This window comes from Octopus bimaculoides, chromosome 3, assembly GCF_046866305.1.
Source record: "Octopus bimaculoides isolate indiv1 chromosome 3, ASM4686630v1, whole genome shotgun sequence".
In the NCBI taxonomy this organism is placed as follows: Eukaryota; Metazoa; Mollusca; class Cephalopoda; order Octopoda; family Octopodidae; genus Octopus; species Octopus bimaculoides.
In genome coordinates, this window is record NC_142930.1 from 159,160,877 (window position 1) to 159,186,423 (window position 25,547).

The window sequence follows — 25,547 nt, forward strand, 5'->3', positions numbered from 1 at the left end:
CAAATCTACTTACAAGGAATTAGTCAGCCCGGGACTATAGAAGACATTTGTCCAAAGTGCCACAACGATGTGATTGGGAAGCAAACTTACCACACAGCCACATTTGTCCCTAACATCTATTTAATCAAGTACTTTCTCAGTACTATTACTGGACCAATGAGAGAGTCTCTGCACAGTTGTTCAACATGTGTAGCCTATCATGTACAAAAATAATGAGGTGGTCCATGCTGGAAATTCGTTGATCGTAGATTTGTCCCTTTACAGAAGATTTAGTTTGCATTTCATCATGAACAAATCATAGCACTTTAATTCCACAGTAATGAGTTAATATACATGTTTCATCTGTCAGGTACACACTACACAGAGCATCTATGTGGTTATTTGGCATGCTAGAAATAGCAGCCAAATTTCCCTTAAATCCATCCTTCCATCTTGAAAAGATTATCAAGGACTACATTAAACCATGTATTAGATACAAGATGCCTTTAAAAAATCAGGATGGTCAAGGCAGGAATGCTTTTCATCATATGATTGTTGAATAAGTTCTGACCTAGAAGCTAAACAGCAACAATTTTTTTTTCTTTTCTTTTCTGAAACTCCTTTCCTTAGGTTTTTTCCATCAAAAATAAATGAAATAGAATTCAAAATGAATCATTCTCCCTTTTTAAAAATATATTTCATTGAAAATAATCTGCTACAAGAGAAGATGAGAAAAATATGTTTGTAAAGTATTAACACAAGACTCCCAAGATTTAAAAAGGAAACAACAAATTTTATTTTATAACTCTTGTTAAGTGAAATGATTTTCATTCAAAATGCATTTGGAAAGACAAGGCAAAGAAATATATATAAATAAATATTAGTGGAATCTTAGGGAAAATGGGAAAACCTGAAACCAGTTGTAAAGAAATAGCTAGTACAATAATAGGAAGAACTCCAATGTTGGCTGTAAGAGTTAAAACAAGAAGTATTTTGTGAAGTTTCATACAAATCAGTTCATCAATCTTAGAGTATTTAGTTTTTCTATAAACCCCACAACAAATAAAATAAGGAACAATTTTATATCTATTCAAGTGATAGCACCTCTGGACAGATATTTTTTAAAATAATTTTGACAATCAAAAACTGTTGCCATATGTGTGCATATCTATATCATATGGTTCTAGAAATCAATCAGACTCTTCATTGAAATCCAATTTGTAAATCTATCTCTTTCATTTACAAATCAGTAAAATTTTTTCAATCATTCTTACAACTGTTTTCATGACAAATGATAAAAATAAGGTGTGTGTGTATTTATGGTTACCTAAGTAAAAAGAAATATGCGATATTTTTTTAAAGAAATGTATTTCATTTTTTAAAATACTTTCAATAATGCTAGTCATTAAATTCAGAAACCAAGAGAATTGTACACAGATACTGTGAGTTCCTTCTTGACAAAATATCAAAAAAAACATTTTAATGAGATTGAGTGCCTAACTGATAATACTCTAAATTATTTCACAGATATCACTTGATCATGTGTCCTGCTTTTATATTCCCCAAATACATATTTGGCTCTGTTTTTCACATTGGAAGTAAGTGTTCATCACGCTCATCTTCTTCTTCAAGCTGGTCGTCACCAATTCCTTTATAAGTCTTCTGTTGAGTTGAACTTCCAGATCGACAAGTTAAGTTACAGCCATCCTTGAAGAAAGGTAAGAAAAACGATCGTTAAATTGAGACAATAAAGAGAAACAAAATGTCTTTTTGTGAATATTAACACATTCATCTGTCTCATAAGTCTACAGGCGTTGTGTGGTAAGTAGCTTGCTTACGAACTACATGGTTCCGGGTTCAGTCCCCCTGCATGGCACCTTGGGCAAGTGTCTTCTACTATAGCCTCGGGCTGACCAAAGCCTTGTGAGTGGATTCAGTAGACGGAAACTAAAAGAAGCCCGTCATATATATGTATATATATATATGTGTGTGTGTGTGTCTGTTTGTCCCCGCAACATCGCTTGACAACTGATGTTGGTGTGTTTACGTCCCCATAACATAGCGGTTCGGCAAAAGAGACCAATAGACCTCAGGCCTGTTTGATGTATAGAAGTAGAAACAAGTAACACCATTTAAGGAGGCTTTTTTATTTTCAAAGATCACATAACATGAGAAAACCTGTCCGGAACCATCAGCTGTTTCCAAGGTCACATGGCCAGACGTTTCTTCATAGAAGACTGGAATTGAAGAACATCACTTGTATGATGTTGAGAAAGGGTACACGCACATATCTATATATATATATATATATATTATATACGCACACAAGCTTCTTTCAGTATCCATCTACCAAATGCACTCACAAGGCTTTGGTTGACCCAGTGCTATAGCTGAAAACACTTGCCCAAGGTGACATTCAGTGGGACTGAGCCCAAGACCAATCAGTTGGGAAGCAAGCTTCTTACTAATATTAAAATCATCTTAAAGCAGCTTGCTGGCAGAATTGTTAGCACAATGGGCAAAATGCTTTGTGGCATTTCATCCATATTTATGTACAGAGTTCAAATTTTACTGAGGTCAACTTTGCCTTTAATCCTTTTGGAGTCAATAAACTAAATACCCGTTGGAGACTGGAGTTGATGTAATTGACTTACTCCGTCTCCTGAACTTGCTGGCTTTGAGCCAAAATTTGAAACCAATATTAATAATCGTCTTGACATTAATAATAAAAGATTAATTATAGGCGCAGGAGTGGCTGTGTGGTAAGTAGCTTGCTTCCCAACCACATGGTTCCGGGTTCAGTCTCACTGTGTGGCACCTTGGGCAAGTGTCTTGTACTATAGTCTCGGGCCGACCAAAGCCTTGTGAGTGGATTTGGTAGACGGAAACTGAAAGAAGCCCGTCGTATATATGTATGTGTGTGTGTGTCTGTTTGTCCACCTAGCATTGCCTGACAACCGATGCTGGTGTGTTTATGTCCCCGTCACTTAGCAGTTCGGCAAAAAGAGACCAATAGAATATGTACTAGGCTTACAAAGACTAAGTCCCGGGGTCGATTTGCTCGACTAAAGGCAGTACTCCAGCATGGCCGCAGTCAAATGACTGAAACAAGTAAAAGAGTAAAAGAGTATAGACCTACTTACCGCCAGTAAGTTACCAAAATCTTGCCAAAATCCATAATTTGGTATTTGTTCAAGACCCTTTGCTTCTAAGACAAACCTCATGTATAAGAAGCCAATAATAAAGTAGGCAGCAACAATACTGATAAAACTGTCAAAGAGACAACATATTAAAAACATATTTTAAAAGGAAATAAGGATCTTATATTTTAATCAATCATAATTTAATTTGAAGAGAGTGTTAAAAGCTAACTAGAAATAACTTTACAGGAGTGGCTATGTGGTAAGTAGCTTGCTTACCAACCACATGGCTCTGGGTTCAGTCTCACTGCGTGGCACCTTGGGCAAGTGTCTTCTACTATAGCCTCGGGCCGACCAAAGCCTTGTGAGTGGATTTGGTAGACGGAAACTGAAAGAAGCCCGTCGTATATATGTATATGTATATATATGTTTGTGTGTTTGTATTTGTCTCCCCAACATCGCTTGACAACCGATGCTGGTGTGTTTACGTCCCCGTAACTTAGCGGTTCGGCAAAAGAGACCGATAGAATAAGTACTAGGCTTACAAAGAATAAGTCCTGGGGGTCGATTTGCTCGACTAAAAGGCGGTGCCCCAGCATGGCCGCAGACTGAAACAAGTAAAAGAGTAAAAGAATAAAAGAGAAGCTGGAAATGGTAAGAATAATAGTTTTTTTTACTAAGGGAGATAAATCTTGCTTGCATAACCTCGCTCAAACGAAATAAGCTTTAACCTTTAACAACTTAGCTATGAACAAATTGAGCTGTATGAGGTAACATGCTACATTTCGACCTACAGCCAACAATCGAGCTCCTACGTGCTTTAAATAACAGTCAAATCACCTACAAACTTTTTGAAGGAGAAAGAACATCAACATAAATATAAGACAACTTTCCAATATTTTATAATATAAGACTGGGTGCAGTGATCTGACTATTAATACTAATATTTCAGAAATGAGTGGTAACAAAATTTTATGATCTGTGAACTTACACAATTACAATGATAGATCCAACACTTATTGATGGTTGTTTCTTACAGACAGATGGATGTAAAAGTGTAAACACATAGTAGTTATCAGTGTTCTTGATGTTTCGAGTGATAATTTGAATTTGGGGATTATCCTGTGAATGAGAGAGAAAAAACAAACAAATCAAGCAAGCATTGTAGGCAGGAAACAAGAACATATAACATACTGGAAATGGTTTCAATATTAAAAGAAAAGGCACTGAGTTGGCAGAATTCTTATCATGCCAGACAAAATGCTTTGCAGCATTTCTTCTGGTTTTATGTTCATCATCATCATCGTTTAACGTCTGCTTTCCATGCTAGCATGTGTTGGACGGTTTGACTGGGGACCAGTGAGCCAGATGGCTACACCAGGCTCCAATCTGATGTGGCAGAGTTTCTACAGCTGGATGCCCTTCCTAACGCCAACCTCTCCGAGAGTGTAGTGGGTGCTTTTACGTGCCACCGGCACAAGGACCAGTCAGGTGGTACTGTATATATATTATATATGTATGTATATACATCTATGTGTGTTACTTTTGTTTGTGTATGTCCTTTCACTGCTTGATAACTGGTGTTGGTTTGTTTACATCCAGCTAACTTAGTGAGTCAGCAAAAGAGACCAGTAGCATAAGTACCTGGTTTACAAAAATAAAAGTACTAGGATCAATTTGTTTGGTTAAATTCCTCAAAACAGTGCCCCAGCATAGCCATAGTCCAATGACTGGAACCAGTAAAAGAAAGTGACATATCACTATCATTGTCAGTGTTTCATGTCTATTTTTTCATGCAGTAATTCAAAGGGTCAGCCTTGTCACACTGTGCCATGCTGAATATCCCCGAGAACTATGTTAAGGTACACGTGTCTGTGGAGTGCTCAGCCACTTGCACATTAATTTCACGAGCAGGCTGTTCTGTTGATCGGATCAGCTGGAACCCTCGACGTCGTAAGCGACGGAGTGCCAACAACTTCTGTCCTATATTTCTGGATGATAGATTAACCAGTCACCCAGTCTGGCTTCACCTCCTGATCCTTGGATGCCTTTAATGCAGGTCCCTCAGTTTTAAGCATCAAGGCTAGGTCTCCAGTCATAAGTTAACTTCTTCCTCCTCAACTCCCACCAGTCTTGGAGGTTCTGAAAAAAAGGTACCATGGAAAACAAATCAAACTGTTGGATGTTGTCCTCTTTTTCCTGATTAAGCTGAAAAAATAAATTTCACTAGTCTGGGAAAGTCCCGCATATGCCATGGATTTTATCCTGCCTTCTCAGACGAATTAATAAAAATAGATAAACAAAAATTACTTACATCAGTTACAGATTCATCACAAATGATCATAAGAAGAGCTTTCTTCTTATTGTAGGTATTGCGATATTCTAATGATACCCAGTTAACTGTTGAAGTATAAATATATAGAATATATGCATAAATATATAGAATATGTGTGTGTGTTAGTGTATATACATACATACATACATACATACATACATACATACATTCAGTCATTCATTTTAAGTCCATTTTCCCATGAAGGCAAAACTAGGAAGAACACTTACTGAGGCATTAATTTGCAGATGAACGAACTTCTCAACTATTTTTTAAGTAAAGAACCTTTATATATCACTTGTCGTCAAAAATGGAAAGCTACAGGACAAATTAACAGTTAAGCTCAACATAACATCACTGTTCATTTTGGTCAAATGTTTCATACGAATATGTGGAATGTAAATATTCTCATACACAGACACCATACACACACACAAATCATTGAAATTCCAACTTAATCTGATTTTCATTTTTATTATTTACAATTTTACAATATTATAATGGTAGAATATTATATATCTATTGTGATAAAACTAGTATTTTCATGCACTATGCAATGATTAGGTTTATGTAGTAGTAGTAGTAGTAGTAGTAGTAGTAGTAGTGAGTTGTATTCCACAGTTGACAACTATACACACACACACACACACACACACACACATATATATATATAGAAAGTTAAAGAAGTGATGTTTAAATTCTCAATTGCAGAATAATGCTAATAATATAGCCTGAACAGGATAAACTATCCCTATTTTTGCAGAGAAAAGTGTAGGCAGCTAGCTGTGGACAGCTAGCCGCCTACACTTTTCTCTGCAAAATAGGGATAGTTTATCCTGTTCAGGCTATATTATTAGCATTATTCTGCAATTGAGAATTTAAACATCACTTCTTTAACTTTCTATAAAAAAGACATCTCAATGCTTCTAAAAGCAAGCTTCGCTTGTTTATTTACGTTTGTCGTAATTTGAATTTAATATATATATATATATAGCAATAAGAAAATGGAGGGGAATATGTGGTACTCATCAATTTGCAGACATTGCATAATGTCAATTTGCCTGTTTATTTTTCAACTAAGAGGACAGGACAATAAAAACAATATACAAACAAATACGACATATTATGTCATATCAGTAATAAAAATAAAAAAGGGCATCTAGTGACCGAAGAAGGGACAATGTCTTACAGCTGTTTCAGCCTAGAGGTGACATGCCTCATTCTATCTATATAACTCCAGTAGACTGGAGTAATTGATAGATGAAATGAATGTCTTCTGGCAGTATATTGGATAGATATTATCCCTTAGTGGGTTGGATTCACAACCCCTAACTTTCTTGGATTGTATATATATATATATATATATATATATATATATATATATATATATATGGTTATTTATATATCATTATCCTCATCATGATATATATAAAACTATAGCTTTGTTCCTCATTGTTTAATTCTTTACATTTTTACCATAGCTCCTGCCTTGTATTTTCTATACACTCGGATGTTTATACTGCCTAAAAGGCTGCCAAAAGGTCATTGCCACTTACTTACTTGGTCTCTTTCTTTTTCTTTCCTTTTTCAACCTGGCTTGATATTCCATCACTAATATATTTTTCTTCAAACTTGGAATAATGATGTAATCTGATTCTTTCAAAATAATTATAGACTTTTCATCTTTTCTCTCATTTGTTTTCCCATTTCTATTTTTACTTATTGTTTCTTTTTTTTTCTTTCTATACATATCTTTCTTCTCACTCTCCTTCACTTTCCTCACATCTTATGACTACTGTAAATCCTCGAGTATAATCGGCACTTTTCCCCCAAAATTTGAAGGTCAAAATTTCTAGTGCGTACTATATATGGGGTTAAAAATGAAAAATATTTTCTAAGCAAAATTTTCTAAGGGATAAATATGTAAAGGCAATTTACTTAATATTTATTTTTCACTGACGTTATTACTGTTATTTCTTTATTTTCTGCAAACAAAGTGCACAAAAAAGCTACACGTTTGCATTGTTATAAATACAATAATAATAAAGGACGTTACCGTATATACGTTTACAAACCCAGAACGTTATATAGACCTCCTTGACTCAAGTTAGAGAAGGGGTGCGTATTATACACAAGGTTTAGGTTTTTCAGAGGTACAGCCCCCTAAAAATCCCCTGCATATTATACTCAAGGGCGGACTATACTCGAGGATTTACGATAAATATTTTTGTGACCACATGGTTTTTAGGTTCAGTCTCACTGTGTAGGAGCTTGGCCAGCAAACCCCATCAAACCCATGCAAACATGTAGATTCCTAAAGCCAGATGCTCTTCCTGTTGCTAACCCTCACCTGTTACCTAACAAGTTGATATTTCCCTATGACCAGACAAGTTTCTGCAGAATATTGGAAACAAATGACACTGCTTGTATGACAGTGATACGCATTTACAACTATCATGCATTGTCAAGACAAGAAAACCCAAGCAAAATTACACACACACACACACAGGTGTGTGAGTATAAAGACTTGATATCTTAATGAGAACTGAAACAGTTTACATTGTAATGAACTAAAACTCTTAACTTGATAATAATTGAAACTGCCCACCTGTGTTAAAACTGTGGGCTATTTTTTCTCTACCTGTCTTTTCATACACTATATCCCTATGTGGTTCCATTATTTCCACATGTTCCATGCAGTTATTAAAACTGAACATAAATTACATCAACAGTACCAATTTCACCCACATATACTATGCCAATTTATCAGCAAATGAACCTGCTAGAAATAGCAGCTGAATCTTCAAATCATATTTTGATCATAGCACTGCTCAATCTGGGCTGACCAAGTGCTACACAGTAACAATCTCCAAAATATTTTCATTTCTTTAGAAATTTTTCTTAGAATAATGTCCTTTCCCTCTGCTACATCTGACTGAAGCCATAATTTTAAGAGGACTATTGTTGCTGGCACTCCATCGCTTATGACGTCGAGGGTTCCAGTTGATCCGATCAATGGAACAGCCTGCTTGTGAAATTAATGTGCAAGTGGCTGAGCACTCCACAGACACGTGTACCCTTAACGTAGTTCTCGGGGATATTCAACGTGACACAGTGTGACAAGGCTGACCCTTTGAATCACAGGCACAACAGAAACAGGAAGAAAGAGTGAGAGAAAGTTGTGCTGAGAGAGTACAGCAGGGTTCGCCACCATCCCCTGCCGGAGCTTCGTGGAGCTTTTAGGTGTTTTCGCTCAATAAACACTCACAACGCCCGGTCTGGGAATCGAAACCACGATCCTATGACCACGAGTCCGCTGTCCTAACCACTGGGCCATTGCGCCTCCACTAAGAGGACTATATAGTCACTGAAATTGCTAGAAGCAACAATTAAATCCTGCCCCTCAAATCACCCTCTATCTTAAAAAAAAGAAACGCATACTGAATAATGTAGTCCCAGGTAAACTATTTCTGGGAAAACAAAAGGAGATAGTAATCCTGGTTGGGAAATCTTTGATCATATGTCTGCTCAATCAGAGCTGATCTAAGGCATAACAACATACATTAATAGGCAAACCATTCACTGTTAAGGTTTCACAATCATAGATGCTTATGCAGCTTCAAAATGACATTTTAGAACAAAATAAAAAAACTGAAGTACATAAGAAAAACAAAATATTTTTAAAGAATTTTGTTACTTACCCCCATCTAATATGTAGGTATTAGTGATATTGCCAATGACAGTACTGGTCTTGTCATCACTTTTTATCTGTATTACAGCAATATCATCTTGGTTAGCATTCTCCATAACTGGAGTACATATACCAATGTTATAAATATATTTACCCATCATACCAACAACTTTAAACCTGATAAGAGATAGAAAGATAGGAAAAACAATTTACAATTTTTTACACCGTTACATTGAGTTTGTATTGTTTTGTGTTTGCTTCTGTGTGTTTTTTGTTTTGTTCTGGAATGTCCAGAGATATTAATAGAGTTATGTCCCTTACCTGGTTTTTAGATTTTGTCTCCTACAAGGAGTTTTCGCTAACTAATTTACCTTGATAATCTCAGTAGACAAAGATTTTTTTCAGCTAATATTTTTCATATGTGAAATACTACTTCTTTTGAATTTAGCATAAGGAATACTACTCCACTAAGGTATTTTCCTCAGCCATATTGCAAAAATCCATAAGTATCACTACATTCTCTCTCTCTCTCTCACATACACACACACACATATATAAGCTGGGCAAAGTTCAGAGAGCTCCTACCTCTGCTGCTAACAAAGGGTCTCTCTCACAGAGTGAAAGGCCGATGTCCAAACAGCTATGCTACACAGCAGTGAAACATGGGCTGTGACCAGCAAGGACATGCGTAGGCTTGAAAGAAATGAAGCTAGCATGCTTCGCTGGATGTGCAATATAAGTGTGCATGTACAGCAGAGTGTAAGCATCTTAAGAGAAAAGTTGGGCATAAAAAGCATCAAATGTGGTGTGCAACAGAGACAACTGTGCTGGTATGGTCATGTGAGGTGTATGGACGAGGAAAGCTGTGTAAAGAAGTGCTGAGCTCTAAATGTGGAGGGAACCTGTAGTAGAGGTAGACCGAGAAAGACATGGGACGAGGTGGTGAAGCATGATCTTTGAATGTTGGGCCTCATGGAGGAAATGACTAGTGACCAAGATCTTTAGCGATATGACATGCTTGGGAAGATCTGTTAAGCCAAGTGAAATCATAGTCATGAACCGTGCCAGTGGCACATAACTGGAACCCATGCCAGCGGCACATGAAAAGCACCTTTTGAGCATTGGGCCTCATGAAGGCAATGACAAATGACCTAGACTTTTGGTATTATATGCCATGCTTGAGAAGAAGACTCATCAAGCCAAGTAAAATCATAATTGTAGCGGATACTGGTGCCACGCAACTGGCACCTGTGCCGATGGCACGTGAGAGTACCTATTATACTCTCAGGGTGGTTGGTGTTAGGAAGGGCATCTAGCCATAGAAACCATGCCAAATCAGACTGGAGTCTGGTGCAGCCCCTCAGCTTACCAACCTAGGTTAAACCGTCCAATCTAGATGCCCTTCTTGTCACCAACCCCCACCTATTTCCAAGCAGCTAATATGTCCCATGGGTGGATATGTTTTCCAAGGAAGACTGGAAACAAATAACATAGCTTATCTGATGGTGATGCTCGTTTACAACAATCACAAGATGTCAAGACACAAGTACATGCAAACACATATACATATGTACGCACACACACACACACACACACACACACACAAGTGCCTCTTTCAGTTTCCGTCTTTCAAATTCACTTACAAGTCTTTAATCAGCTCAGAATTATAGCAGAAGACCCAAGATGCCAGTTTGCATTATTTATACTACACAAACATTCGAATCAACTTATAGGACATATCTCTTTTGCCTGTAGTTTTTCTTAGATTTTAAATGCCCTTGGTAGGAGGCTTTGTTAACTAATTACTTGGATAATCTCAGCTGACTGAGGATCCTACTTTACATGTATTTAATATGCTAAATTTTCTGCTGATATATTTCCCTTCAGCCATATTGTTAAAAAGACATATTGCAGTTGTATGGTGAGTTACACATAGAAAGCATGGCTCTTAGCTATAAGCAATAACAATAAAATAACTATAGCATGTAATGCTGACAGGTTAAAACCACCAACTGTTACTAGAGTGTGTGATAATGAATTAACATGAGCACACAGCCAATAAGTGTGCTGTGTGTCTTGACAATCAATGAATTCAGACATGAATGTATACACATGGCATTTCTATCAACAAATGTAGGAGACAGAGTAATTAATAATGGAACACCAGAAGTTCGTCATGAACTAGAGATCAAGAATAAGAATATATGTAAACATAAAACAAAAAGGGAAATATAGTGAGGTGTGTGTGTATTTGTGTGTGTATTTGTGTGTGTGTGTATTTGTGTGTGTGTATTTGTGTGTGTGTGTGTGAGCGCATGCATGCATGCATGTGTTTACTTTATTCTCCTCTTAAATCATAAACTACTTAACATGTCCAGTTTATAAGCCAGTGGAAGGTGACTATGTGGTCGTTCAGTGTGCTAGAAACAGCAACAAAATCTGCTTCTTATCACATCCTGCCATCTTGAAAATTGAAAACAAATACTATGACCCAGAAAATAGGTCAAAACAGTCACAGCTGCACTTATGGGTCTGCAGGATCAGGGTTGACTTTGGACTAAATAATATATATAATTGCTAGTCTCCTTTTATATTTCCATTTACATTTTAGAACACTTCATAAGAATATAAGGATCTGTTCAGTTTGAGAAAATCTGAGAGCCAAACTGAACAGATCTGAATATAAACCAATCTTAGTACTTCACTGGTATTGTATCATATCTTAACCAAAGATTGTTATTTAATCCTCTAATTTGCTGTCTATATATTAGCTGAAGAAAGACAATACGCTCTGTTCTTTTTTTTTTTTTTCCGTCTCAAACAAAAATATAAATTTTAGAAAGAAAACTGCAGCTTAACTACTTGTTAAAAATGTTTCATTAGAGAAATGTTTTCCTGCCATAAAAATCAATGAAAACTTTATTTATTATAAATAGGACAATTTTTTTTTATATATATAAATTTCATATAACTGCACTACTATTGATTTCTGACAGTAACACCAAACCTCACATATCTAGGGTGGGTACAGTTTATTAAATCAACTTCAGTGCTGGACCTGTGTTGTATTTTGTTAATCCAGTAACGATGAAAGGTAAAGTTAAGCTCAGCAGGATTTGAAATCAGAACGCAAAGGGCCGCAAACAGATACTGCCAGGAGGCCTAGACTGGCACACAATTTAACTGCGCTCATTACGTTATTAGCATTAATATAGTTTTGTTGTTGGAAGTCAAATAATTTAGTTGACTTTGATCATTAAGTTTAGCAGAACCTAACACCAACTGCTCCAATGGTGATAAGCTCTGACTAATATATATTTTGTGACCAAATATGATAGAAGGGAGTCAAACTAAATAGTCCAGTTCCAACTAGTTCTGAATATATATACCGTAAATCCTCGAGTATAGTCTGCCTTTGAGTATAATACGCAGGGGATTTTTAGGGGGCTGTACCTCTGAAAAACCTAAACCTTGTGTATAATACGCACCCCTTCTCTAACTTGAGTCAAAGAAGTCGATATAACGTCCTTGGTTTGTAAACGTATATACGGTAACGTCCTTTATTATTATTGTATATATAACATAATGCAAACGTGTAGCTTTTTTGTGCACTTTGTTTGCAGAAAATAAAGAAATAACAGTAATAACGTCAGTGAAAAATAAATATTAAGTAAATTGCCTTTACATATTTATCACTTAGAAAATGTTGCTTAGAAAATATTTTTCATCTTTAACCTCGTATATAGTATGCACTAGAAATTTTGACCTTTAAATTTTGGGAAAAAAGGGCGGGTTATACTCGAGGATTTATGATATATATATTATTCTAAATATATATATTATGTGACTAAATATATATTCGAGCTGAGGCCATCGTGTTTTTCATTAAGACATGGTGTTTGTATCTATGACTACACTATGTAATAGACTATTTATTTTTTTTTTTAAAGTCAGAAAGATGTGTGTTTTGAGGAAATTCAGTTATTTCTATCAGCTCATGCAGCTATGTAAAGTTTCCTTCATTTGTTAATAATATGGTTACCTAACCCCAAGTCAGGACTGACCAAGTGGGGTAGGATCTAGTTGGTTTGACTGCCAGCATTTCAATAATTAAAGTTTATCAAAAATTTTAAAATTTGGCACATTAATATACTTTTCCAAGCTGAATTGCTGGAGTTATTTCACTTTTTCCAGAAAAATGTTTTTAAAAAGTTATAGAGGTTTAAAGTTTGATGATTTTCACTTAGTCAGGAAACAGGATTTGGAAGCTGTCATTTTGTGCATGACTGCACATGTTGTCAACATTCTGAAAATAGCATGTGTTTTTATATGAAACTGTAAAGGAATCAAATTCTGTTTAATGTACAACCCCTCATAACTTCTTTAAAATTTGGAATTTTTTGAAAATTTTTGCAAATTTGTACTATACACATGGGAATTCATATGATAATGGGAAAATTTTTTTTAATGGGGGGTGCGTGATTTAAGGCATATTTAGCTGCTATTTTTAGCACATCTCACAACCAGGGCACAAGCAACAGATAGGCACAAGCAACAGATGGGCACAAGCAACAGAACACAGCATCAACACACATGGCATCGCGTAGAATATACCAGTCAACACACGTGCTTTCTCCCTGGAAACAGGTATGAATGAGCCTGTGGCTTACAATTGGCTAAAATTACCCAAAATTTTCAAACTTTAATTGCTAAATGATTTATAGCGAAAATGATTTTCACATCATTCATTAGCTTATAAAAGTGTATTATTACGCTGAATATGAAATCAATTCAAACAGAAATTGATGCTGGCAGCCAAACCAACTAGATCTGCAGGCTAATAAAGATATTCCAGCTATAAGCACCAGACTTTTTTTTCAACTGTGGTTTGAGAAGATTTTGCTGCTATTTCTAGCAGGTAGAGTGTCTAGAACAGTCTCCCTCACTGACTTAGGCAAATATGTTTTGAGAGAAAGCGGACATTCTTAGGATAACTATTCTGTTAGAAGTTGCATGTCTTCTAGTCAATTCTGAACAAGCAAACCTAACATCAAAGGTCTTGCAGTTGTGACCATCTACGTGGATATATATTTTTCCATGCCTTGTAGTGCTCCCAGACATTATCCAAAGTGTTGTCTTAATGTGATCTGAGGTAATTTTGTTGCTATTTTTAGGACGTCGAATGACCACGTAGAGGTTCCTTTATCTAGCTGGTCTAGGTAGAGGTAAATTAAAAATTTCCTTATTTAGGTCATGTTAGTTACAGAAGTATTTTCAGCTGCATAATAACCAAATGTTACCTCTACAGAAATAGAAAATAAGAATAACAACAAAGCTACAAAACTCTGTTGTTAATATGGGAATAAAGCGGTGAGCTGGTAGAATTGTTAACACACCAGGGAAAAATGCTTAGCGGTATTTCATCCGTCTTTAGATACTAAGTTCAAATTCCACCGAGGTCAACTTTACCCTTCATCCTTTCAGAGTCGATAAAATAAGCACCAGTTGAACACAAGTTGATGTAATCAATTTGCTTTCCCCTCTGAAATTGCTGGCCTTGTGCCAAAATTTGAAACCAATATGATAGAAGGGAGTCAAACTAAATGGTCCAGTTCCAACTAGTTCTGGCTGTGACATCATATGTCAACAATTTCTTTTCTAACTATAAGAAGGCTAATTGTTACTGCAAAATTGTAGCCAATTAAATATACCCCATTATGTGGATGAACCAATGGGGAAAACTTGTGTGATTATTATACATGTTAAAAGTAGCAATCAAAATTCTCTTATATCACACACCCTATCATCTTTTTAAAAATTGGATGAGCGTATTACTCTTTTACTCTCTTTTTACTTTTTACTTGTTTCAGTCATTTGACTGTGGCCATACTGGAGCACCGCCTTTAGTCGAGCAAATCAACCCCAGGACTTATTCTTTGGAAGCCTAGTACTTATTCTATCGGTCTCTTTTGCCGAACCGCTAAGTTACAGGGACGTAAACACACCAGCCTCGGTTGTCAAGCGGTGTTGGGGGGACAAACAGACACACAAACACACACACATATATATATATATATATATATATATATATATATATATATATATATATATACATATATACGACAGGCTTCTTTCAGTTTCCGTCTACCAAATCCACTCACACGGCTTTGGTCGGCCCAAGGCTATAGTAGAAGACACTTGCCCAAGATGCCATGCAGTGGGACTGAACCCGGAACCATGTGGTTGGTAAGCAAGCTACTTACCACACAGCCACTCCTACGCCTGGGTAAATATAGTCTAAAATCACCTATATACTAAAAACGGGATAGATATGTCTGGAATACCTCTGATCAAAGGTTTGACTCCGAACTAAACAGCTCCATTTCAGTAAATAAGTCACAGGAAACTAAGCATGTAAAGTAGAAGGTTCAAATCCTACCAGTGACATTGCCCTGTTCCACTGGTCTAGACACTTAACTCTCGCTGGCCCCCTGTCCATCTAGCTGTGTAAACAGTCTACTGTTACAAGACACAACACAAATCTTCAACAGACGCCATAGAATGAATGCAACTTTACTCCTCTTAGTATAGCACCCCCTCTCACCATCCTACTATGGTGTCACCCTGTCACATCTCTCTGTACCAGATTTCTACTAGAGGCACAAAAACCTAAAACTTCATTCAGAGGAGACAAGTCGATAACATTGACCCCAGTACTTGATTGAGGACGAATAGAAGTGTAGCATTTCAGACACAACTCCTCGTTCATATTCGTTCCCAGCAAGTTGTTTTACACCTATTAGACTTTTTTTTTTTTTTTGTTTTGAGCTCGGGTCAAACACTATAGTTTAGAGGCCATGGACTGACGATGTGTGACGATGTGAATGTTCAGAGTCCTCTCCCCATCCCCACCCCGCCTTTCGCGAGCGCGCATTTTTTTTTTTTTTTTTTTTTGTTCATATTCGTTCGGAGCAAGTCATTTTACATCTATTACACTATTTTTCTTTTGTTTCTTGGCTCCGGTGAGGCGTCTCGGAACATTCACGATGTGAATGTTCCGAGTCCTCTCCCCACCCCACCCCCGCCCCCGTTCGCGAGCGCGCATTTTTTGTCTTCATATTCGTTCACAGCAAGTTGTTTTACACCTATTACACTAATTTTTTTTTTTTGATTTTTGAGCTCAGGTCAAACGCTTTAGTTTGACGAAAGAGGGTACACTGATTCATGTTGTTCTTGGTTCTTTGCACACAGGAAAATAACGAGATGATGGCTGGAATGCTATTGATCTTAGGTCTTCATGGTTTAAAGTTGACACGAACCTTGGGACTCACAAGGCCGGAGGTTAACCGGTTTCCATGACGATTACAACACTATTCAACCTTAAACGGAACGCTAGTCTGTTTCGGGGGTTAACTTCCTAACTATTGTTGGGAGTCATCTTACAGCTGTGTGGACTGGAGTAATGTGAAGTGAAGTCTATTGCTCAAGAATACAATGCGCCAACTGGTCTGGCCAGGAATCGAAAACACGATCTAACGATCCTGAGTGCAACACCTTAGCCACTGGACCACGCGATTTCACTTAATCAAGGTTCACTTGGTGCTAAACAACATTCCAAAACTCCAGGCATGAATAAGAGCAAATAAGATAGTGTGAAATTCATGAATGGTTCATAAAGAAAAACAATTCATCTCAGATCGAAACCGGGCCGCCGGAGCGTTTATTTACAATCAACAGCGTCGACCAAAATATCGCTGTTTATTTTCGACAAGACAACAGACATTCTATGTTAGGTTGTGGTTGTCGTCGTTAATTAGGCCCAGGAAGGCAGTCTTGATTACGCCGACCTATAATCAAAGTGTTACAGCCGTACATTTTCAATTTTTACTTTTTTTTCCGTGCTTCGTAAGATTACATTAAACTTTCATTTTATAAGACGGTAGATTTGAATAAAAAACAGAATTGGGTCTATTTTAAACCGGTCGAGCCACCACACACAGACTCTCATGACGAAAGAAAGCAAATGTGACATTTATGCTTTCCCCCCAGATACATTAGCAATGTAAGTGAAGTAGTTACAACGGGGATCGAAATTGGGTGACAACTATATTACAGCAAAGGCATTTATATTCCTAGCGTTGTTGCTTAGCACCAGGTCAGCCATAATCAAACAAAACTTATGTCCAAAGACATTCCAACCATGACCATATCTTTTTTTCTAACATTGTGTATCTACGATTATATTATCAAACGTCTGAAGATGGATTTGTTTCCTTAAGACAATCTGAGGGAGATTTAACTGCAATTTCGAGCAAGTCAAGCGACCACATTAATTCTAATCTCTATGGCGTTTGTAGCAACGCCATATATGTGTTTGTCTCTCTCTTTCACACACACACACACATATATATATATATATTGGGTCATCCCAAAAACAATGCGTTTTTTTTTATACTTCTTTTATCTTTCAAAATTAAGATAAACAAAGTTCTTTTCTAATCTAAAATACATTCTCCTTCATTTTCTTCTTCCATCTATCTGATAGACTTGCAAGGCCCCTCTTCCAAAATTCACTTGCTCGTGACGAAAAATACTCCTCCGGTACTGTTCTGACCTCGTCTTCAGAATTCCTATTTTTTCCGTCCAAATAATTTTGAAGACTGCGGAATAAATGATAATCAGATGGGGCAATGTCCGGTGAATATGGTGGGTGGGGTAACGTTTCCCATTCAAACTGCTCCAGCCTTTGAGATGTCATCCTCGCTGTATGTGGCTGAGCATTATCCTGATGGAAGAACACCTTTCGTCTTGAAACCAAAGATGGTCATTTTTCCTTCTAGCGCTCACTTAAGCCACTCAAGCTGCTCGCAGTAGATCTCCTTTGTTATCGTTTGGTTTGGGTTTAAAAGTTCCAAGTGGACTAAACCTTTCATATCACACCAAACAGATAACAATACCATACGTGGGTGAAGACCTTCTTTAGCCTGGGGTGCCGGTGTTTCTCCTTTCCCTACCCACTGTCTTCGGAGCTTGACATTTTTATAGAGGACCCATTTCTCGTCACCAGTCACTATTCGGTCCAAAAAGGGTTCATTCGTGAGATGTGACAGCAAAGAAGAGCACACATTCACTCTCTGCGTGCGATAAAACTCAAAAAGTTTGTGAGGAACCCATTGACCCAATTTACTAACTTTTCGATGGTACGCAGGTGTCGATGAATGGTTGAATGACCAAATCCACGCTTCTCTGCTAGTTCCTCAACAGTTACGATGTGATTTTGTTCCACCAGGATTTGCAGGACGTCCTCGTCGAGCTCTCCAGATCTTCCAGGGCGAGGATTGTCTTCTAGGCTGTAGTTTCCAGCTTGGGGTTTCTGGAACCACCATTGACACTGGCTTACTCTTATTATCCGATCCCCATATACTGCATTAATATTCTTCGCACTTTCCGTTGTGTTGTTGCCTTTACTGAACTCGTAACACGAAATATGCCGAATAAGCTCCTTTGTCACTTCCACTATAGTTTTGAAAAAATAAGTGTTAAAATCGAATTGCACTCTTCAAAACTTGCACTAAGAATAAGGTAAAAATTACTACATGCTTTTAAAGCAAGTTGATGGAGGTAGTTTATCCCACCCCCTCCGACATTTAGTTCAAGCAATTGAAAAAACCGCATTTATGGGATGACCGAATATATATATATATATATATATATATATATATATATATATACACACACACGCGAGCTAAATTTAATTGGTCCTTAGTCGAAAGACACCTGTTGTTAATGTCCTTTATTTACATTTGTATTTGTGTACCATTTCTCCGTTTTTCCCGTCCTTGTTTTCGTATACATTCGCTGCTTTCTTCCAAGGAATCTAGTGCACTTAGCTTAGTTTTTCCTTGGGGCTGACCAGACTGGAGCAATCTCGAGTATAATCAGCCGAAATTGCAAAGATAATCTGGAACTCGACAGAAGAAAGAAAACTCTGAATGACCCGTCCTTGTTTTTTTTTTTTGTATCGTCTATCTGGATATTTTGTTGTCCCTTTTTTTGTATCACCTACTGTCTGGATGTTTTGCGTTCTTGTCCCATTTTTGGCATTCCGTTATATATATATATATATACATATATATATATATACATATATATATATATATATATATATGTATATATATATTTCTTTTTTTTTATTTTTGTAGTTTCAGCTCAGCTGTGGCCATGCTGGGGCACCGCCGTTATATATATATATATATATATATATAGTGTGTATGTGTGTGTGTGAATGTACGTAACTCGATAGTTTATATGTGAAAGACAAAAAAAAGATTAAATTAACTTAGTCAGAGAGGTGGCATACATCTATGATTTTAATAACATTAACAAAAACGAATTCAAAGTCAAAAATTCCAATCAAAATAAATTTGGGCGGAGTTTCGGATTAGTACATTCACATAAGGTGGACTTCCTCGTTTTGTTGAGGATTTTCTCAACGTTTCTTTTTTTGACGATGGTCTTGGAAGTTATGGGGGAAAGCTTTTTAAATAAACAATGTTTTGAAAATTTATGATCAGGGATGACATGGAGCTAAACAGCATCTGGTTAGTGTCTAGCCAACGTGGCCTTTCCACAGGTAGAAGTAGCTGTCAAGTATCCCTCAAATCATACACTTATCATCTAAGAAAGGAAGGGCACATCGCACAATGTATTCATATATGCATTGTGCAGAGGTTTAAAAAACAAAAAAAGCAAATGGATTGCTAACATATTTTGATCGTTGGATAAAATGCAGTATTTAGTTACTACCCTTTACGTTTTCAGTTCAAATGCGGCCGAGGTCAACTTTGCTTTTTATACATCCGGGGGTCAATAAAATTAAAGTATCAATCAAGTATTGAAATCGATTTAATATTAATAAAAAGTATATTCTAGATGAAAATGGAATTAAGGTAAAAGAAGGGATGATCATCACTGGAACGCCTTTTATTTATAGGTTTGCTCGATCAGTGCAGACTTTGCTAAATAAACATGCTAGCGTCGAACCTCGGAGGAAGTTTCCACGTGGCCATTACAGTTACTAGAAATAACAGGCAAATATCTCTCAAATGACACACTGCTGTCTTAAAATGGAAGGACGTATTAAATATTAATCCGAGGAAAATGGGTGGGGCAGTCAGCGAAAAACACCTTTGACCACAGGTCTGCTTGCTCAGAGTCAACTTGTAGGGAAGAGGAACGAGAAGGAGATTGAAATCAACAACAGGTTCATACAGTCAATAATGTTATCCTAATTACGTGCCAACTCAACATAACATTAATCCGTCTCTAGCTCCCTCTCTTTATAAACCTGCAGAATAAACATAGACGTGTTTGTTCAAATGTATAATTTGAAGATTTGGTCAAACAACGCAGAGACTCGGGTAAATATAACAAAAAAAGTTCAATATATATATATTCATACAACTTACTTTTTCTGATCAAGCGGTGCGATTCGATCGCTGATTCGCTTCACCGTAGCTTGGCTCGGGCGCCCTACAAACACACACTTGGCGTTGGTCGCAGGAAGACTTGAAAGACTTAACAGAATATTCAAAAACAGAGCTACCATAGGTATTAGATGAACTCGTTCCAAGCTAAGCCATTGTACAGTCAACATAGTTCCAGGTGTGTCTTGTAAATCGCCGGCCACACGCTGTAGGGTTAAAGAAAGAGTTGATTGCAATATTTGATGTTTCCAAGAAGGTGGACAAAGTATTTGGAAAGAAAGAGGAAGCTGACAGAATTTTGTGCATGTATGGGTGTGTGGAATGGATATTTAATGTAAGTTTACAAAATAGATGTGTGTACGCATGCAGTGAATATTTGTGTGTAAGTGTGTGTGTGCCTATATGTGCGCGTGTGTATATAATGTGTGTATATACATGTATACACACTGAGTGGGCCAACTTGTGTGAAACTGAAATGTTTTGTCACTCTTCAGTGCCGGAGGTGCAAAAGACACAAGAGTAATAATGTCTGATGGAGTCTTGTCACATGTTGACAAAACATTTACTTTTATTTATACAATATGCTAGTGCCGGATAATATGCGGCTAGCAAGACTGTCTAAACGAAAAATTCAATTTTTTAGTAGTGCGACCCGATTCTCGAAAAGTACTACCCATGCCAGCAATATTTGTGGTCATTCGATCTGCTAGAAATAGTAGCTGAATATCTCCCCCGCCCAAAATTACAGTCTACAATCTTAAAGAAAAAATGACGGTAGAGACTGTAGTCCGAGATATACTGAGGTTAATTTGAACTCATTCAGACATATATTGTTTACATGTTTCAGTCATTAGACAGCGGCCATGCTGGGGCACCGTCATGAGGCGTCTTAATCGAATAAATGAAACTAAGTCCTCTTATTCTATCCGTCTCTTGTCGAAGCGCCAAATTACAGGGACGTACACAAACCAACACCAGTTATGAAGTGGGAGAACGAAAACACATAAACATGTATGCTAATATAATGGTCATTATATATTCTCTGCTTCGCAAGAAATTTTTTTTCCTTTATTGGAGCAAATTTGGCCTTACAACTGTTTCCAGTAACCATTATAGGTACACTACTGATAAGTTTACTCAATGTGTCTATTTATCAATTAAAGAAAATTGAACGACCTAAGAAAATTAACGCTACTTTCATCAGAACCATTTCTGGTTATAACAAACAGAACACTGAAGGAATGGCTATTGTATGAGGAAGTGAGGAGGAGAAGATGGAAAGACGCAAGTAGAATAGAGAACAGAGGAAGACAGGTTACAAAGGGGTGGAAGGAGGTAAGGGGGATGGTACACGAGTCACTTACTAGAAGCAGGAGGGGCATTGTATTGCTAAAATTTGGAAGGACAATCATAAAACATTAGTGTTTGTAGTCAGGTCAACACACATAACCGTATTAGTATTGTATATAGTTTAGATATTCTCCAGTCATTGTTGCAATCTGATATTTTATTTTTATGAACATGATCAGTCTAAGACAGTAATTTTCAGTTGTTGCTATCTAGCATAGTAGAGGAATTATATTAGAAAATAACGGTATATCAAGTGTAGTCATATTGTAAAGATCAGGAATGCTCATATTATCCAGGATATAAATACTGATAGATTGAGAAATGTTACAAATGGGATGATGTCAAGTTGTTGGGATTTGCACTTACACAGCATGGACTGCTGAGCACATTTAATGAAAATGAGGCTACCATGCACACATAAAAAACAAAAAATAGTTAAGATATCTTAGTATATAATGGTGGTAAGTTTTACATCATCTGAGAAGTCATTAGTTGAAGTATTAGTCCTCTTACATTCTGTGGGGTATGGGAGCATTTGACCCCAACAAATGCCCATAAATTTAATGCATCTGTCTGAGTCACAATTATGGCCTGTCGACCTGTGCCTGGCAGCCACAATCATGGTCCATCATGCTTTATGTGTTAAATGTAAATTCAGGTTAAACTGATTATACAGGTTTTAAAAATTTTAAACTAATAAAAAGGTCATGGATTAAACTTTGAACTAAAGCATTAGAGTAAACTTAGATGTAGAAGTATTAAAATAAATTTGTGGAGTAATGTGTGATACCAGAACAATAATGATGAAGGTGACAACATCAACATCAATAATATTACAAAGTAATAAAAAAAATAATAATAACAACCATAGGGTAATAATAGAGCAACAATAAGAGAGTAAGGATCACATTAATACAGAAATGAAAATAAAAAATTGAAGTTAGAAATTAAAGGATTGGAAAGATTAAAATCTAAAAACAAAATAGAATAAAATTGAATTAAATCGAAATTTTTTTTATGATTTTAAACCCATGGAAATATATATATTGTTCTATCTCGGGGTGGTCATTTTTCTTTACTATACTTGAAGTAATAGCTTGCCCTATACTTTTACAGGTGTAATAACTTGTCCTGTACTTTTCCAGGTTTATAATCTTAAGATGCTTTTCATGTTCGCATTTTTCCAAGTAATTCATGATTTTTCCAGGCATTGCTGTTATAAGATAATTAATAATGTGTCAATTAATAGTTTAAGATTTTACCTTACCAAATACTGAAAGATAATATTTCAATTTTTCCATGTAAGTGATGATAATATTTCAATTTTTATCATGTTTAATTTAAATATATATTGTGATTGAATTATTTGATATTACCCATCCACATCAAATTAATGGCAGGGATTTTTACCATTTTGTTGCACCATGGCTCACCAACAGTTACAAACAACAAGACCCCCAAAACCATCAGTTACCAGGCTCACCTTAAATAACCTAATTTTGCAATATTAGGAGGTCACAGGAATTCATTCAATGAAAAAAATTTCCAATGATTCCGGGATTGGAGGAGACCCCTTGCCTCAATTTTTCCCAAACCAAAATAAGGGATTTGCAGCATATTAGGAGGTCAAGGTACTTGATTCCACGCAAAAAATCAAATTTTTTTTTTCTTAGTGAAAATTGTGCAGGTGTTAATATAGAAATTGACCATAATGTTATTTAGCCTGAAATCAACCCTGATACTGCAAACGTATCATCAAAGACATTCCAGCCTTCAGTAAACCGTCTTTTTAGGGATAATCTAGGACATTACATACAATAGGTAGGGGGATACTTTGGCTGCTATTTTTAGTGTGTCGAGCAACCAGGTAGAGGCTCTTTCATTGGTTTGATTGCGTGATGAAATTTTTTTACACTTATATTTAATATGTATATATATCATCGACAGAAGTTAGAGAGTAAGTCAAAAGCTGAGAGTTTCGTGTATTGGCACCTGCCAAATATGAATTTGTTCATTGTCACTCTGTAACTTCTGACAAAATAACTTCTAAAATACAAGATTTTGTCAAAAATGTTAAGAGTAAACCCTGTTCTATGTGACACATTCTACAAGTATCGGAAGTTTGAAAGTGTTTAGTTTTAAAAAATTAACTGAATAATCTGTACGTCAAAGTCAACTTCGGCAAAATTTGAACTCAAAACATAACGACAGACCAAATACTGCTAAACATTTTGCCCAGCACATTAACATTTCTGCCAGCTCACAACCTTAGAATATGAACATTCATTTTTTAAATATATTCTTTATTCTTATTGCTTAAGCATTACTTCTTACCTCCTCACTGACATTAAATTTTGGAACATTTTACCTCATAACTGCTTTTCTATTAATTTTTGTTCAATGCGACTAACGATTCTGAATTCCTCATGCATTTTTCTATCATTTAACCCTAAGAAAAGTATACTTTTAATTTAAATTTTTAAAATTTATGTTAATTGAAGATGGATATCTGCTTTACTGCCCACTTGAGGTCTGACATATTTTGATGTAACTTTTTTTCTACTGAACCAAATCTCAAACTATTTATGCCAAAGTGTAGCTGAGGCTTCTTACCATACTTCTGGAAAGATTCAGATGTGGTTGACAGAGAATTTCAACAACTTCACCAGCCCCAATATCTTACCTTATTTCTCCAATTGTAATCCCATGATGTGGAGCATGAGTGAGAACAATACCAACTGCTCTGCCTACAACACCAATGCTGAGCTGGTGGTCAAGATCAAGGAGGCATTCAAAGATCTTCCCAGGGACACAGTGAGGAATGCATATGCCAGATTCTGGAGCCTTCTTGAAGCTGTGGTGGAAGCTGAGAGCAGCTGCTTTAGTAAACTGTTATCCCACAGCCTTAATCTTGTTGATATTTTTGGATTTTATAAAATACTTTATTTTTGGATGAGATATTGTGTTTCCTTTTATGCCAACAGTCAAATTTATCCTTAACACCCTGTATGTATGTGTGTATATATATATATATATATATATATATACATATATACATATCCTATGGGCTTCCATGAAGTTTCTGTTTAGCAAATTCATTCACGAAACATTAATTGGCTCAGTATCATAGTAAAAAACACTTGCCACAGGTGCCATACAGTGGGACTGAACCTGAAACCACATGGTTAGAAAGCAAGCTTCTAAACTACACAGCTATGCTTGTTCATGTGTGTGTGTGTGTGTAATTATTGAGGGGATCTGTAAAATACAGGTGATTACCTCAGTAGCACATCATGTAGGAACATGGCTCAGTTAATAGTATAAAGGTTACACCTTTTGATTTACCAAAGAATGTTATACTTCAATCAATTATAAAAGGAAGACTTAGCTAATCCAAAGTATGTATGTCGAATAGGTTCGTTATGATCCTTACAGAGTGAATAACAAGAATTTTTATTGAAGGGAAGAGAAGTCAGATCCATGTTACATATGTTTTGGCAAACCAGCAGCATTTATTTCATATTACATACAAAGTTATACAATAAATTTAGAATTCATTCACCTTCTTC

General features: G+C 36.3%; 1 protein-coding gene across 1 annotated transcript; it reads right to left on the reverse strand.

Moving 5' to 3' along the window:
* Nucleotides 1-751: 751 nt before the first annotated feature.
* LOC106884387 (cation-dependent mannose-6-phosphate receptor) lies at nucleotides 752-21,094 on the reverse strand. The gene is made up of 6 exons (XM_014935740.3): nucleotides 20,611-21,094; nucleotides 9,153-9,319; nucleotides 5,434-5,519; nucleotides 4,111-4,241; nucleotides 3,123-3,249; nucleotides 752-1,686 (listed from the first exon to the last, which is right to left on the reverse strand). The coding sequence occupies exons 1-6, from the start codon at nucleotides 20,796-20,798 to the stop codon at nucleotides 1,567-1,569; spliced, it is 819 nt and encodes a 272-aa protein (XP_014791226.1). The 5' UTR covers nucleotides 20,799-21,094; the 3' UTR covers nucleotides 752-1,566.
* Between the last annotated feature and the right edge of the window lie 4,453 nt (nucleotides 21,095-25,547).

Bases quoted from the DNA above. Each gene is read 5' to 3' on its own strand.
- LOC106884387 (XM_014935740.3), bottom strand. From the start codon at position 20,798: ATGTTGACTGTACAATGGCTTAGCTTGGAACGAGTTCATCTAATACCT. The intron at 9,320-20,610 runs GTAAGTTGTATG...ATCTCTTATCAG, and splicing joins GCACCGCTTGATCAGAAAAA to GTTTAAAGTTGTTGGTATGA. The intron at 5,520-9,152 runs GTAAGTAACAAA...ATACTTCAACAG, and splicing joins TACCTACATATTAGATGGGG to TTAACTGGGTATCATTAGAA.